Source organism: Amblyomma americanum, chromosome 5 (assembly GCF_052857255.1).
Source record: "Amblyomma americanum isolate KBUSLIRL-KWMA chromosome 5, ASM5285725v1, whole genome shotgun sequence".
Lineage (NCBI taxonomy): Eukaryota > Metazoa > Arthropoda > Arachnida > Ixodida > Ixodidae > Amblyomma > Amblyomma americanum.
In genome coordinates this window covers 153,145,647-153,157,127 of record NC_135501.1, presented here as the reverse complement: position 1 = coordinate 153,157,127, position 11,481 = coordinate 153,145,647, and the positions used below count along the sequence as shown (strand labels likewise).

The window sequence follows — 11,481 nt, the reverse complement described above, 5'->3', positions numbered from 1 at the left end:
TCAAAAACCCATTTTTAATAGTGATCAGCCTCCCTGGAACACCCGGTAGAATCAGGTTCCAGTGCAAAAAGTTCTAGACGATCGATGCGATCGGTGCGGCAAAATATGCGTTAGCCTTAGTGTCCTCCACGTACGGAGCAGCCACTGCCCCTTACGTGTTCAGACCGTGCGAGTAGCTAGAGTGATCCAGTCTGCCGATCACCATGTGACACTACGTAGCCCCGCTCTAGTCTCCCGATCCAATCCAGCATTCACAGTGGGACACATCGTACCCCTCATCACTCTCCCCCACCCGCCATCCGTCGCCCTGCCACCCTCTCTTCATCTTTCCTCTGCCTCCTCTTCTGTAAAAGTGGAGAGGGGAATAACCTTCTTTCCAATTTGACACCAGCCATCCAAGGCTTCAGACGCACGTACAGCTGGATTTTTTCAACATTGGCTTTCTTATGCGAACACACTAAATATAATTACAAGCTTGATTTTTTTACAATTTACCGAAAACTTTGATAATGAGCAAAGAAGTTCGAGGAGGAAAGAGCCAGTAAAGGGGGAACGTGATTGCTTTTTATGTAGACGGACCTCATGACTGCACTGACAGCGTTTGGCAAACAGGCTCCCGGGAGAGCACCGAACCAAGCAGCAGCAATTCTTCATAGCTGGTTCGGCTTGTACTGGTCTGGATCCTGCGGCCGAGAACCCGGTTTGTCGTCCATGCCGCAGGCGGAGGCGCACTTGGTGACGCACCGCTTGCGACAGTCTTCCGTGGGCTTGCTGCCGCACTCCCGCGGAACGCACGGCCTGTCGCAAGCGTCGAAGCAAAAGGATGGCGGTGCGGTCGCCTCGGTCGACTCGGGCTCGGGCGTCGTGGGCACGGTCGACTCGGACGCGGTCGACTCGGGCGCGGTCGACTCGGGCACAGTCGGCTTGGGCGCGGTCGACTTGGGCCCCGATGTGCACGGGTTGTGCTCGGGTGGGACGATGCAACGATCTCCGCAGCAGACGCCGAAGAAGAACTTGAACGACTCGAAGTTCTGTTGGTGCGGTGAAATTGGGGTGAGATTAAACAGAACAAGAGAACGAAGGAAGTGAGCGCTCATTAAGAATGCATTTCATGTACCGGGTTGGTTAAAAGTCTGGAGGCCAGAATTTGAGCCTTCTAGTGGGGAATTTTTGACACACACCGAGGCTCAAAAACTCTCGAGAGTGAGGAAGTGTCTTACCATCCCCACTGAGGGTTGTAGTAGCTTCGCGGGAGTCGTAAGTGCCCAAATTATACCGCTGAAAAGCAGAACCTGAGCCCTCAGACCTTTTGACGAACGCTGCGCCTGCCTATACCACGGAAGCACGGGAAACATTTTTGCCCTGTTTCTACAGCGGAAGCACTGTTATGACGGACAAAGCTCGAGAAAGATCTTGCAATGTATGTGGGCTCGTGCTGAGCGCATACAAACGGCGACATAGCAACCGCAGCGTCGTACCTGTGAAATAAATACATTATTGCCGTGACTGGGATTCGAACCCTTGGTACGACGCGAACAGAACAGCTTAGCTGGCCATTGCACGAGAGCACTATGCATCTCCGCAGCAACCTCCGCAACAGTCTCGCGCAGCGCATTGCACATCGTCGTCTTCATCACCTTCCATCTGCAGCGCGAGCAGACCAGATCAGCTTACTTTCTATTCTCGTCCTTTTGGCTAAGGTCAAAGTGTAGCAAACTTAACCTGAGTCTAAATCGTCACCAGACGTGCCGACGACCCCGCAATGAAGAACCATGAGCCAACCAGGTTAAACACATGCTTCCGCATGTCTATTCGGTTTAGCTACTTTAAGGCAGTACCACTTTTTTCATTGTACTTTTTTTTCGTGAGAGTGGCAGTTAGGTCCAACGAGCTCCGAATCAAAGCTTCATTCATCGCCTACGCTAGATAAGCTGCTGGTACGGCGACCAATTCTGATTTTTCTTGCCCAATTGGTGTTCCAAGTAACACAAGCTTGTCAGATAAAAACAGCCCTTTGTTGAGACTTGATAATCGCGCGATTTACTTCATGCGCTTGAACGTGCTTCTGAGCATGAAATGCAAGCGCAAAATAACGTATAAAGAACGTGATGTATGTCCAGCAGCATTACAGGTGCTTTTGTAACCCACTGGGTGGTGGTGGTGGTGGAACACACTTATTCAAGCCTACTTACAGGAGAGAGTGGGTACTAGCATTAAGGGCTAGCCACTTACAAATTCTAGGAGAGGTCCCTACTCTGGGACCCCTGCGGCTTCCGCGGCAGCTCGGGTCATAGCGACGAGATCTCTTTACATGGAGCGTTTTGTGGGCGATTTTCGCCCGACGGCGCGCATGACGCCCGGCCTCGAGAAAATCGCCCGCCGCCGCCGATCTGGCCCCCCAGATATTGACGCGCGGCGTCCGGCGAGACCGGAAGCGGCAGCCGGAAAAAGACATTAGCAGCGCAGAAAACCCGCTCTTCCGGTTTGGCTGCCTTCGCCGCCAACATGGCCGCCATGGCCGACGAGCACTGCTGTGTTTATTGCACGGAAATGTTCTTATCGTGGAAATAAACGCTTCACTAGACCTGAAATGTCACTTTTTTTGGAGAACACGACCTAATCTTGGCTCGAAATGCCCGCTTTTCCTCCCTGAAGCGAAGGTGCCGAAGAAAAACGCAGCCGATAGTAGCCACGGCTGAGCGGGCATCGAAAGGTACGCGACCGCATGCATTCGAGCACTCAAAACCTAGTAGATATCTATGCACGCGTGCTGCAATCAGTACAGTGGTCTCTAAATGAAGTTTCGTTATTCGAACAGAGGAGTCAGCGTCGCTGCTCTCAAAGAGCTCCTCGCTCAATGATATTTGCCACTTGTTGATCATATTGCTTTCGCGCTGAGAGATACGCGGCGGCGGGCTGCCGCTTTTTCGCTCCATGTATCTCCGGCCGGGCGTCGCGCCGCCACGACGTTTTCTGCCGCGCGAACATCGTCGGAAAAAACGCCGCATGTATCCCGGGCATAACGTAGACCAGCCAAGCAGGGCAGCCTCCCAGCTCTCTCGGGTAGGTGAGGGGAAAGAGGGGTAAGCAGGGTTAGAGGGACATGCCCACACCATGTGGTACACGTCCTAGAACGCGCACCCACAATGCGAACACTCCCCGTTAAAATTCAGATTGAAATATTGCAGCACTGCCGGGCGCAATACCGTGTAGGTATATAAGTGAAGGAGCCAGCGCTCCTCGCTTTTGGTTAGCCCTATTGCAGGGGATGAAAGCGGCTATGCTGTGTTTGATATAATTGAATAATTTTTTTGCAAGTTATAGCTGGATCTGACACCTCAGGCGAATGTCGTGGCGATGCCCGGTGGTTAACAGTTGCGGAATCGCTTGCTTGCGCTTCAAGCGTTCTGGAGGGCGAAAGGAGGTTATGTCATGAAGTGCCTAGTACGCTTGAACAAATAAGCATGCGTCACTATGAAGTGCCTGTGGCACTTCTTGCCTAGCGTGATGCGTCTACAAACAAAGCAAAACTTTTCCATAAATTTACGTATAAATGCAAGCACTGCAGTTTTAAAGGATGCACAAGCAATTTCATACGCATCAATTCCGGAGAAATGCATTTTGGAACGGGAAAGAGTTTAGGAACGCAATCTTTCATATATTGTAAGATTTTTCTATAACAATCAATATATCTGCAGGTCCCCCTTCGACAGCCTTGCATTTTTGTTGCTATTAAAGTTTTTTCCTGTAGTCAAAAGCGTTCCCCGCTGTTTTTCTATGGCAATCTTAATATTTCGACGTGATCTATGCAAACAATAAAAGATAAATTTTACTACGTATCAGAAGAATGGACCATTACATTCAATATTTCCTTAACAGTAGCTTCCTTAACAGATCTCCAACAATTCAAGACTTCCATCGAAAATTAGTTTTGTCACAACTGCCATACTCCCCGCCAACCCCTCATGTGGTACCCCTTAAATGAGGCCTTTGGGGGCCTAGTAAGTAAGTAAATAAATAAATAAAACAATTCCCCAATACTCAAAATTTTTGTCCGACAACGCTGGACACGTGAAAACAAATCTTTTCTTTGTTCACTTCCATATGTGGCACCACGCGACTTTTGCGTTTGGACAAAGCAGACTTCAGCTTCAAATCCATTGCCGCTGACCTAGAATGTGGTCAGGAGTTTGAATCGAACCCTAAAAGCGCAATTGCGCTTTTCCAAGTTAGAGGATAGTCTGCACCAAACCGAAGGCGTAATGAGCCAGTTTATTCTTTCAAGACCGGTGCACTTTTGAATTCTGGAGGGGGGCGCAACTTTGAGCCCGTAGCTGGCACCGAATCTCGCAAATTGTGTGGGCACAGTACCATGCTGTTGCTTTATCAAGACTTAACAGTAGGCAGGTTAACTTAACTTCGCTTCACCTCCCGTCGCCAAGTCTACACGTTGCAGGTGTGTTCTCCCGCCAAGCTATGACTGGGAATGAGCTGCGCTTAATCTCTTGATCGCGACTACCACACAATGCAGCAGTAGCCAGAAAAAGGTGGTGGGATTTCCCTGAATGAAGAAGTCTCCAGGACTGTACCTAACTTCGGCCCCCCAAAATCGGTCCGGCGGCCATGGTGAAAGGGTTTTCCTGTGGATGAAAGTTGACTTACAGATTTCCACAACCCGTCCATTAGCGTGTACACGTTTTTTTTCCACCGTTCTGCAGCCTATTTTGTGTGCAGCCTTTATCACTTTTTCGGGTTCTACAAGTACGAAAAATTTGCGACTCGCTCCCTCTGATTGAGGAGCCAATCGTACGCTTGTTCCTGAGCTGCGCTCGAATGCGAACATGACGATCCAAAGCGCAGCCAAAAGGAAGACCATAGAGGACGGAAAGCTCAGGAGAGGTCCTCGCTATCCGAGCTGCACGTTAAAAAGTGTGCTGGATGTCACGTGCTTTCGTAAAAACTGCCAGGAATTTTCAAACGAAAAGCTTCCCTACGCTAGGTAAAGCAGTCGTCGCGTAGGCCGGATAACGACCTTGAACAAACTTCAGCCCAACCACGTTAGCCGTGTGTGACCATATGTGGTAGAGTTATGGTGTCGAACCCTTAACCCCTGAGCTTGACCCGTCACTTTTAGTTGACCTTGACCTCTGACTTGACCTTTGACATTGGGTGCCCTTTGCGTTGACCTTTGACCTTAAGAACATCCGATGGGGTGAAGTGAAGCCATGAGATGACATCCGATGGGCGTGCATTAAGACCATGTGATACCAAGTCGTAGCCACGTGGTCGTGTGGCTATATATAGAACGGCTGTTGCGAGCGGAGCTGCCATGGACGAGCCTCAGACGCTTAGCAAGCCTCCTTGCTTTTCACTGAATTGCAGGGTTAGCCAAAGTTCAGCCACTGCCAATTTTTTTGCTCGTCGGCGCAGCCAATCATAACACTAGGCGCATCGGCGTCGTCTGCTGTATTTTCTGCTGCGCATGCTGAAGCGCGCTGAGACGGCGGCCACGTATGGTAGCGGGGGGGGGGGGGGGGGGGTCACGTGACCAATCACGTGACGGACCACGTGATCAGCCACGACGCCGCGCAACCGGCAGCTGCTCCGCACCACGTGACCAACCACGTGACAGGATGGCGGCGCAGCCACAGGGTGGCGGCGCCGCCACGCTGAAGGCTCGAAATGCTAGTGATGTAGCTATCGCTACAAAAGTGACCTAACCGACTCTCCCCAATTGTTTCTTTCCTTCATGATGATGGCCTCCCAAGGGCTGCCATATTATGTTACCAGTAGCGCCCCCTATAGCTTGTCGAAGCTGCGAATTGGGGTGAAAGGAGTAGGAGAATATAAAAAAGAATAAGGAAGAGCTGAGTGCACCGTGTAAGTATCCCTTAAACGTCTGCCTTCAACTTTTTGTGCCGTTGTTAGTTGTTAATGATATAACGAGCCTAATCGATTAATGTTTTGTCATTGTACTGCGAGCTGTAAGCACAATCTAGCGCCTGTAGTCGGCGAGTTACTCTGTTGAGACTGTATATCGGTACAAGGTACAAAATAAGGAAAGCATATGGAGGGAATTAGGGGTACTTACCTTGCACTTGAAACCGTCGCGAAGGAAGGGGCCACCGCACTTGAACTTGTCCTGCACTCAGGAACAAGTGACGTCATATATGAGTCGCGTAGCTAGGAGTTTTTGTAAAATTCATGCATCGCGATGTAATCGCTTTACTCTTCTTAAGGAAAGCCAAATTACAGAGGACTCCCTTTTTGTATGCCTGCTGGCTTTTCTGACCATTTGGAAATTTTGTTAAAATTCTTTGAATTTCTTCGAATAGCCATAGCTCTTCCTTGATAGCACTGAATTACTTCGGATTTAGCCCATCTTAGTCTGCAACGGTAGAGAAAGAGCTGGCAGATGGTTTCCAGATGCATACGAAGTGAACAAGGGAAGGAAAACCCTGTCTGCGTTGGTTACATAGAAAAGAATCGCCAGCAGGCGTTGTCTATTATAACGCGCAGTCATAGGCTCCCGTATTTCTACCAGAAATTGACTAAACGAGCACCGTCTCACATGCTAAACTGTTGAGATATCTGTACGAGTCAAATTCTTTGTCAGATAGGAAGCTTCCAGAATTTGGATACAGAATATAGATGTTATTAACTTTAAAAGGGACGCTATGGGCCTCGAAACGATATTTATTCTTAACAACTATCCGTTCTGCGGTTCGTCTTGTCTATGTTTTCCTTGTCCAGCAGCAAGCAAAAAAGCATATTTATTGCTGGGAAAATTGGATTTAAAATTTTTCTGCTATTTCATTTTGAACTCTGGACACCAAGAGCAAGACGGACTCGCGATCTCCGTTTGGAAATGAATCGCGAGTTCCGTGAACAAAATTGGGGGCCAAAAACCTCGGAATTCGGCCCACCCCAGAAAATGAAATAAGGTGGATTACCCGGGGCTTGTGGGTGGATTAAGGTACATTAGCTGCTCAGATTAGTATAATTCCATGTGATAATGTAATGAAAGGAACCCGAACTTTCTTGTCCTCAGATTTTCAAATTTGGCGGAGCCGACGCCCTCATTCTGACCCTCTCGGCCAATGAGGGAATTTCATGACAAAGAAGCAAGAAATTCTTTTGCAAAATGAAAACCTAAATAGTATCTAGTTGAAAAAAAAAGACTGCCTTCAAGTCCCAGAAGTTAGTTTGCGAAAACGGCTGATGGCGAAAATACCGAATTGAATTTTTTTTCATTACCCTTAAAAAAGATTCGTTTTACTTGAAGTAGCCTCTTTTTCATTAGAACACGGTAACCTATCCTTAAATTCAGTGGAGTGCCTTTCAACCAGCCCTGTGGCAGCTTCTCTTTCGCATTGATTTCTTTTTATGGTTCTGTGAATAAATAGTTTCAGTCGCAGACAACATAGCCGCAAATTAGGCCCACTGAAACAAAAATACGCATGGACTCTGTTTTACGTATCACTCCGCCGATGGCAGAGCGGCAAGCCACCACGGGACTGGCTGACGCGTTGCTTGACTCCTCCTACCTACCGCGTTGAGTTTAAAAAAAAAAAAGGCAGGAGGAGAGATGTTTAATCCGATTTAATTGGGGCAATCGGCCGCACAGGGCAATAATTCGAAGTTTCTAAGAATTCCCGGAACGTACAGATTGACTTCCCGCGGTAAAATGACGAGTTCAGATTCCTCTTTAGTGCACCTTTAAGGTTTCAAAAAGTTATAATGGACACTTCAGTATCCAGGCCAATATCGAAGTTGTCTCAAAGCTCCGGACCGCTCGTTTAAGGAATGGGCTTGGAATAGACTTTTACGCTGTCAGTGAGCAGAAAGAAGCGCGTCTTACGTGAAAACCGTGGTGCTTATGGTGACAGCCGTCAGCAATCCAAAAGCTTCCTGCAAGAAAATGATTTAGTGTTTCGGGGAGTTAAATTTTAACCCGGAAAGTAGTTGTGAGCACATCCGCCGTCAGAAGTTAATGAACTAATTTTTTTCCTAACGAAGAAAATGTTGCATAACAAGAAAATTTAATTTATGTGGATTTGCAATTTATTTACTTGGTATTAATGTTACTCCAAGCAGCGCGCAGCATACTCTGAATCAGGCTGCATATATATATTCCGGGCTCCGTGTAAATACGGCATTAATTTTTTTTTTCACTAATGGTACTTTCAAGCCTTCCGTGGCGGGTATACATGCGCAATTATCGGAACGGCGAGGTGGCGTTCCGAGATGCAGAATGAATGAAGCTGCACATGAAATTCTCCCTCAAGTGGACGTAATAGTGCGACTATGGAAAAAGACTGCCGCGAAGTCTGAAAAGAAATGTATGGTTCTCCGCGACGCAGGTGTGTATAAATGCCTTACGAACATCTCTGTGAACCAATGAAGCTTCTCATAGGTTGCCTAGAACAACATATGCGTTCGAGCCTTGCATTCGCTACTTACGAAACGCGGGTCTCGACTAGCAGCTGTGATCGTACACCTTGCCAATTGTGTTGTATATGTCTGCACCTATTTTCTGCGCGTATTTAATGCGCCCCATTTTTTTTTTAAATAGCAGCGTTTCCAATTTCTGAGTACTTTCATTTGTTCCGGTTCTGAAAGATATCGAAGTCGTCGATGATAAAGAATGCCGGCTCTCAGAAATGGTTATAACTTAATGTAAACGAAGATTCGAGCTGCACTTCACTGCGCGTGCTCTTGCCGAGGAGAATATTTCCGTTTCCGAATCCACTCTTCATAAAACGTTTGCCGTGTTTTTGTGAATGATCTCTTTTTTGCTAGGACTTGTTATGCTTACATTTTAGTGCGAGAACGCTCATACGGTCATCATAACCGAGCACAAATCATGCTTGCGTGTCTTGCTTGTGCATCGCTCGTTGCCATAGCAACTGCGACGCCAATGTTAAGCCTATTGATTGAACAACTTTTATTTCCACCAGAAAAGACGTTTCTCCCCGCCTCCGGCACGCAGGCCTGAGAGACGGGGTGTTGCGAGTCCGCGGTTAGAGGCTGGCTGGCAGTACGTACTATCACCAAGAAATGAAACACGAACAAAGGAATTGATACATGAAGAGGAAAATAAGCAGCTCTTAGCCAGGGGAAGCTCAATACTAGCTCAGGTTATTTTATTTTATCCTTGAAAGCGAGAAGACTCCTCTCCAGCAGTGTTAATCAACCTCGCTGATATTTCCTCTCCAGGAGCTATTATATAGGTGCTTTTGCGTTCCCACCTCAGTTTTTTTTCTCGCGTTTCATTCGTTGCTGATAGTGCAGCTACTTCGTGTATATAGCTCGTCCATCACTCGTTGCCATAGCAACTGCGACGCCAATGTTAAGCCTACGTACAGCTACTGTTTCTTGCTTGTGCATCACTCGTCATAGCAGCTGCGAAACCTATGTTAAGCCTACGTATAGTGACTGCGCATATCTTTCTTGTGAATCACTTGTTGCCATAGCAACTGTGACGCCTAGAGGCAAGAATTTGGCCCGCGCCACTCCTGAAATATGACCTTGGTCGATTTGGAGCAAAATCGATGCCCGGCCATAAGTGACCGTGCCCGACAAGATGGCGACCTCAAAATTTGACCCGGGTCATTTCCAAAAATTTAACCCTCGCCAGCCCTGAAAGCGTAGTTCACGGCTTTGAGATTTGCGCCATCTCGTTGCTATGATGTTGACTGTGGCCGGGATTTCGCACGTCACACATCGCTTTAAGCGGAATATTAAGCCCGGCTAATTTTTTAGCAAGCCGGCGGTACTGGTATGTTTTTTCGGCGATAACAACAGTCACTTAAAACTAAAGGCATGGCTACCCCTGCCCTAAAGACCAGTGTCTTCCAAAAACTACAAGAGTGTATTTGTCCTCTTCGGCGCTCATTTCGTGAGCACTCAAGGTACACGATGCGAGAGAGGTCGTCCGACGGAATATTCACTTTCCTCATGTTGTGCAGGAGTGTCTCAGGCTCGACACAGAAACGTGGACACACTAAAGTGAAATAATTTACAGGACCAAAAACAGCACAATTAACGCATAGAGGTAATGTGGCAGGATGAATCTTTTACAGCCATACCGGCGAGTAGGCAGAGTTGCTGCGCTGGCGATTTCTTACCTGTAACACAGATATCCATATCTAAGCCAAAGTTGCTGCCGGGGAACTATGTAGAACCCGGTTAAGAATGTACTATCAAGAAGCTTCATGCAGTCAGTCGCCTCCAGGTGAGTGCGAAAGCACTCTGTCGCCTTACTCGGTGATGCCAAAACAGATTTCATCCAAGACACTGCGTGCAACACCAAGTCTTACGACCTGTAGAGTCTATTTCTATGATAATTTCAACTCTCATATCCCGTTACAGGTCTCATATCCCGTTGCAGGTTCTGCAATTCACTGCAGCAAAAAGGCCGGTAGCCAAGAAAGAGGGCAGTGAATAAGGTGGAGCTCACAAGGATTCGAAAATAAATGTATCAAAGGCCGTACCGGAAAAGCATAATGGTTAGTAGCGTACGAAAGGGTAGAAATAGGACCTTATTCCATAGTACCGTGTGCGCCCCTTTTGAATAGAATTATGCGATCATAATTCAGCTCTTGCTCGGAACAGGGGTAATGTGGCGGTCTGAATGAGGGCAAGGCGCTGGCAGGTACAAACTTAGGCCGCCTTTTTTCATTCAGCTCGGCGGATGGCCGCGTTATGATGCCTACCAAAACTTGTGTGTGTGTGTGTGTGTGTGTGTGCTCTCCTGCTGTGTGGCGCTTGTGTTTGTGTGCTCTCCTGCTGTCCTAGTCACTTGATGCTGAGCCATTATTCTCTTAAGCATGCCTGACCAACTTTTCCAATCCTATACGCTTCTCTATCGAAACCGCTACGAATGCCTCAGTGGTAGTAGTTTTGCACGCTCGCACTAACGAAGCCTGTACGGAAGTTGTCGAAAAGGCCCACTGCAAAAGGAGATTGATCTGCAGTTTTTATCGGTGGTCCCGGATAAAAGTGACTCACCAAAGATGAGCAAAAATCTCCATGTCCACGACATGCTGTTCTCGGCGGCTGAGAATCCACAAGTCCAAGGGTTAGGCTTCGCAATGAACTTCAGTCGCCATGGGCAAAGCTCTTACTGCGTCTCAGTATAAAAAAATAAAAACAAGAAATGCGCTGCGTCGGAGAAGGGCAATAGTAAAGGGTGCGTCGTTTACACTTCTGCTTTTCTATATTTTTGCGCAACAAGCGAAATTTATAGGCATGAATGGAGCAAGCTTCTCTCGCCTTAGTCACGTTGAGAGCACAATAAGTCTTTCTTTGAAGGAAGGCGTTGGCCTTTCTGAAGAACCCTTAATGCAGGTGATATACTGTGTGCGCATTCATGCCAGAATTTAAAATGTATGCCGTTCATCCTTGTCATTACAAGAACAAGCTAGTGGCAAAGAAAGATGCCGGTAGACCTGTTTCAAATAGCCTATCAAACAGACT

The 11,481-nt window shown here is 47.6% G+C and overlaps 1 protein-coding gene across 1 annotated transcript; it reads right to left on the bottom strand.

Annotated features, from left to right (window-relative positions):
- Positions 1-650: 650 nt before the first annotated feature.
- On the bottom strand, positions 651-11,123 carry LOC144134282 (uncharacterized). Its single transcript, XM_077667231.1, has 4 exons — positions 11,014-11,123; positions 7,862-7,911; positions 6,092-6,142; positions 651-1,031 (listed from the first exon to the last, which is right to left on the bottom strand). Exons 1-4 carry the CDS (start codon positions 11,045-11,047, stop codon positions 651-653), a joined length of 516 nt encoding a protein of 171 aa, XP_077523357.1. The 5' UTR covers positions 11,048-11,123.
- Positions 11,124-11,481: the final 358 nt, after the last annotated feature.

What these genes read in the sequence shown, in the direction of transcription:
- LOC144134282 (XM_077667231.1), bottom strand. Translation starts at nt 11,047, where the DNA reads ATGTCGTGGACATGGAGATTTTTGCTCATCTTTG. An exon ending in ATAAGCACCACGGTTTTCAC is followed by an intron (nt 6,143 to 7,861) that starts GTAAGACGCGCT and finishes TCCTGAGTGCAG; the next exon opens with GACAAGTTCAAGTGCGGTGG. An exon ending in GCGACGGTTTCAAGTGCAAG is followed by an intron (nt 1,032 to 6,091) that starts GTAAGTACCCCT and finishes CCGCACCAACAG; the next exon opens with AACTTCGAGTCGTTCAAGTT.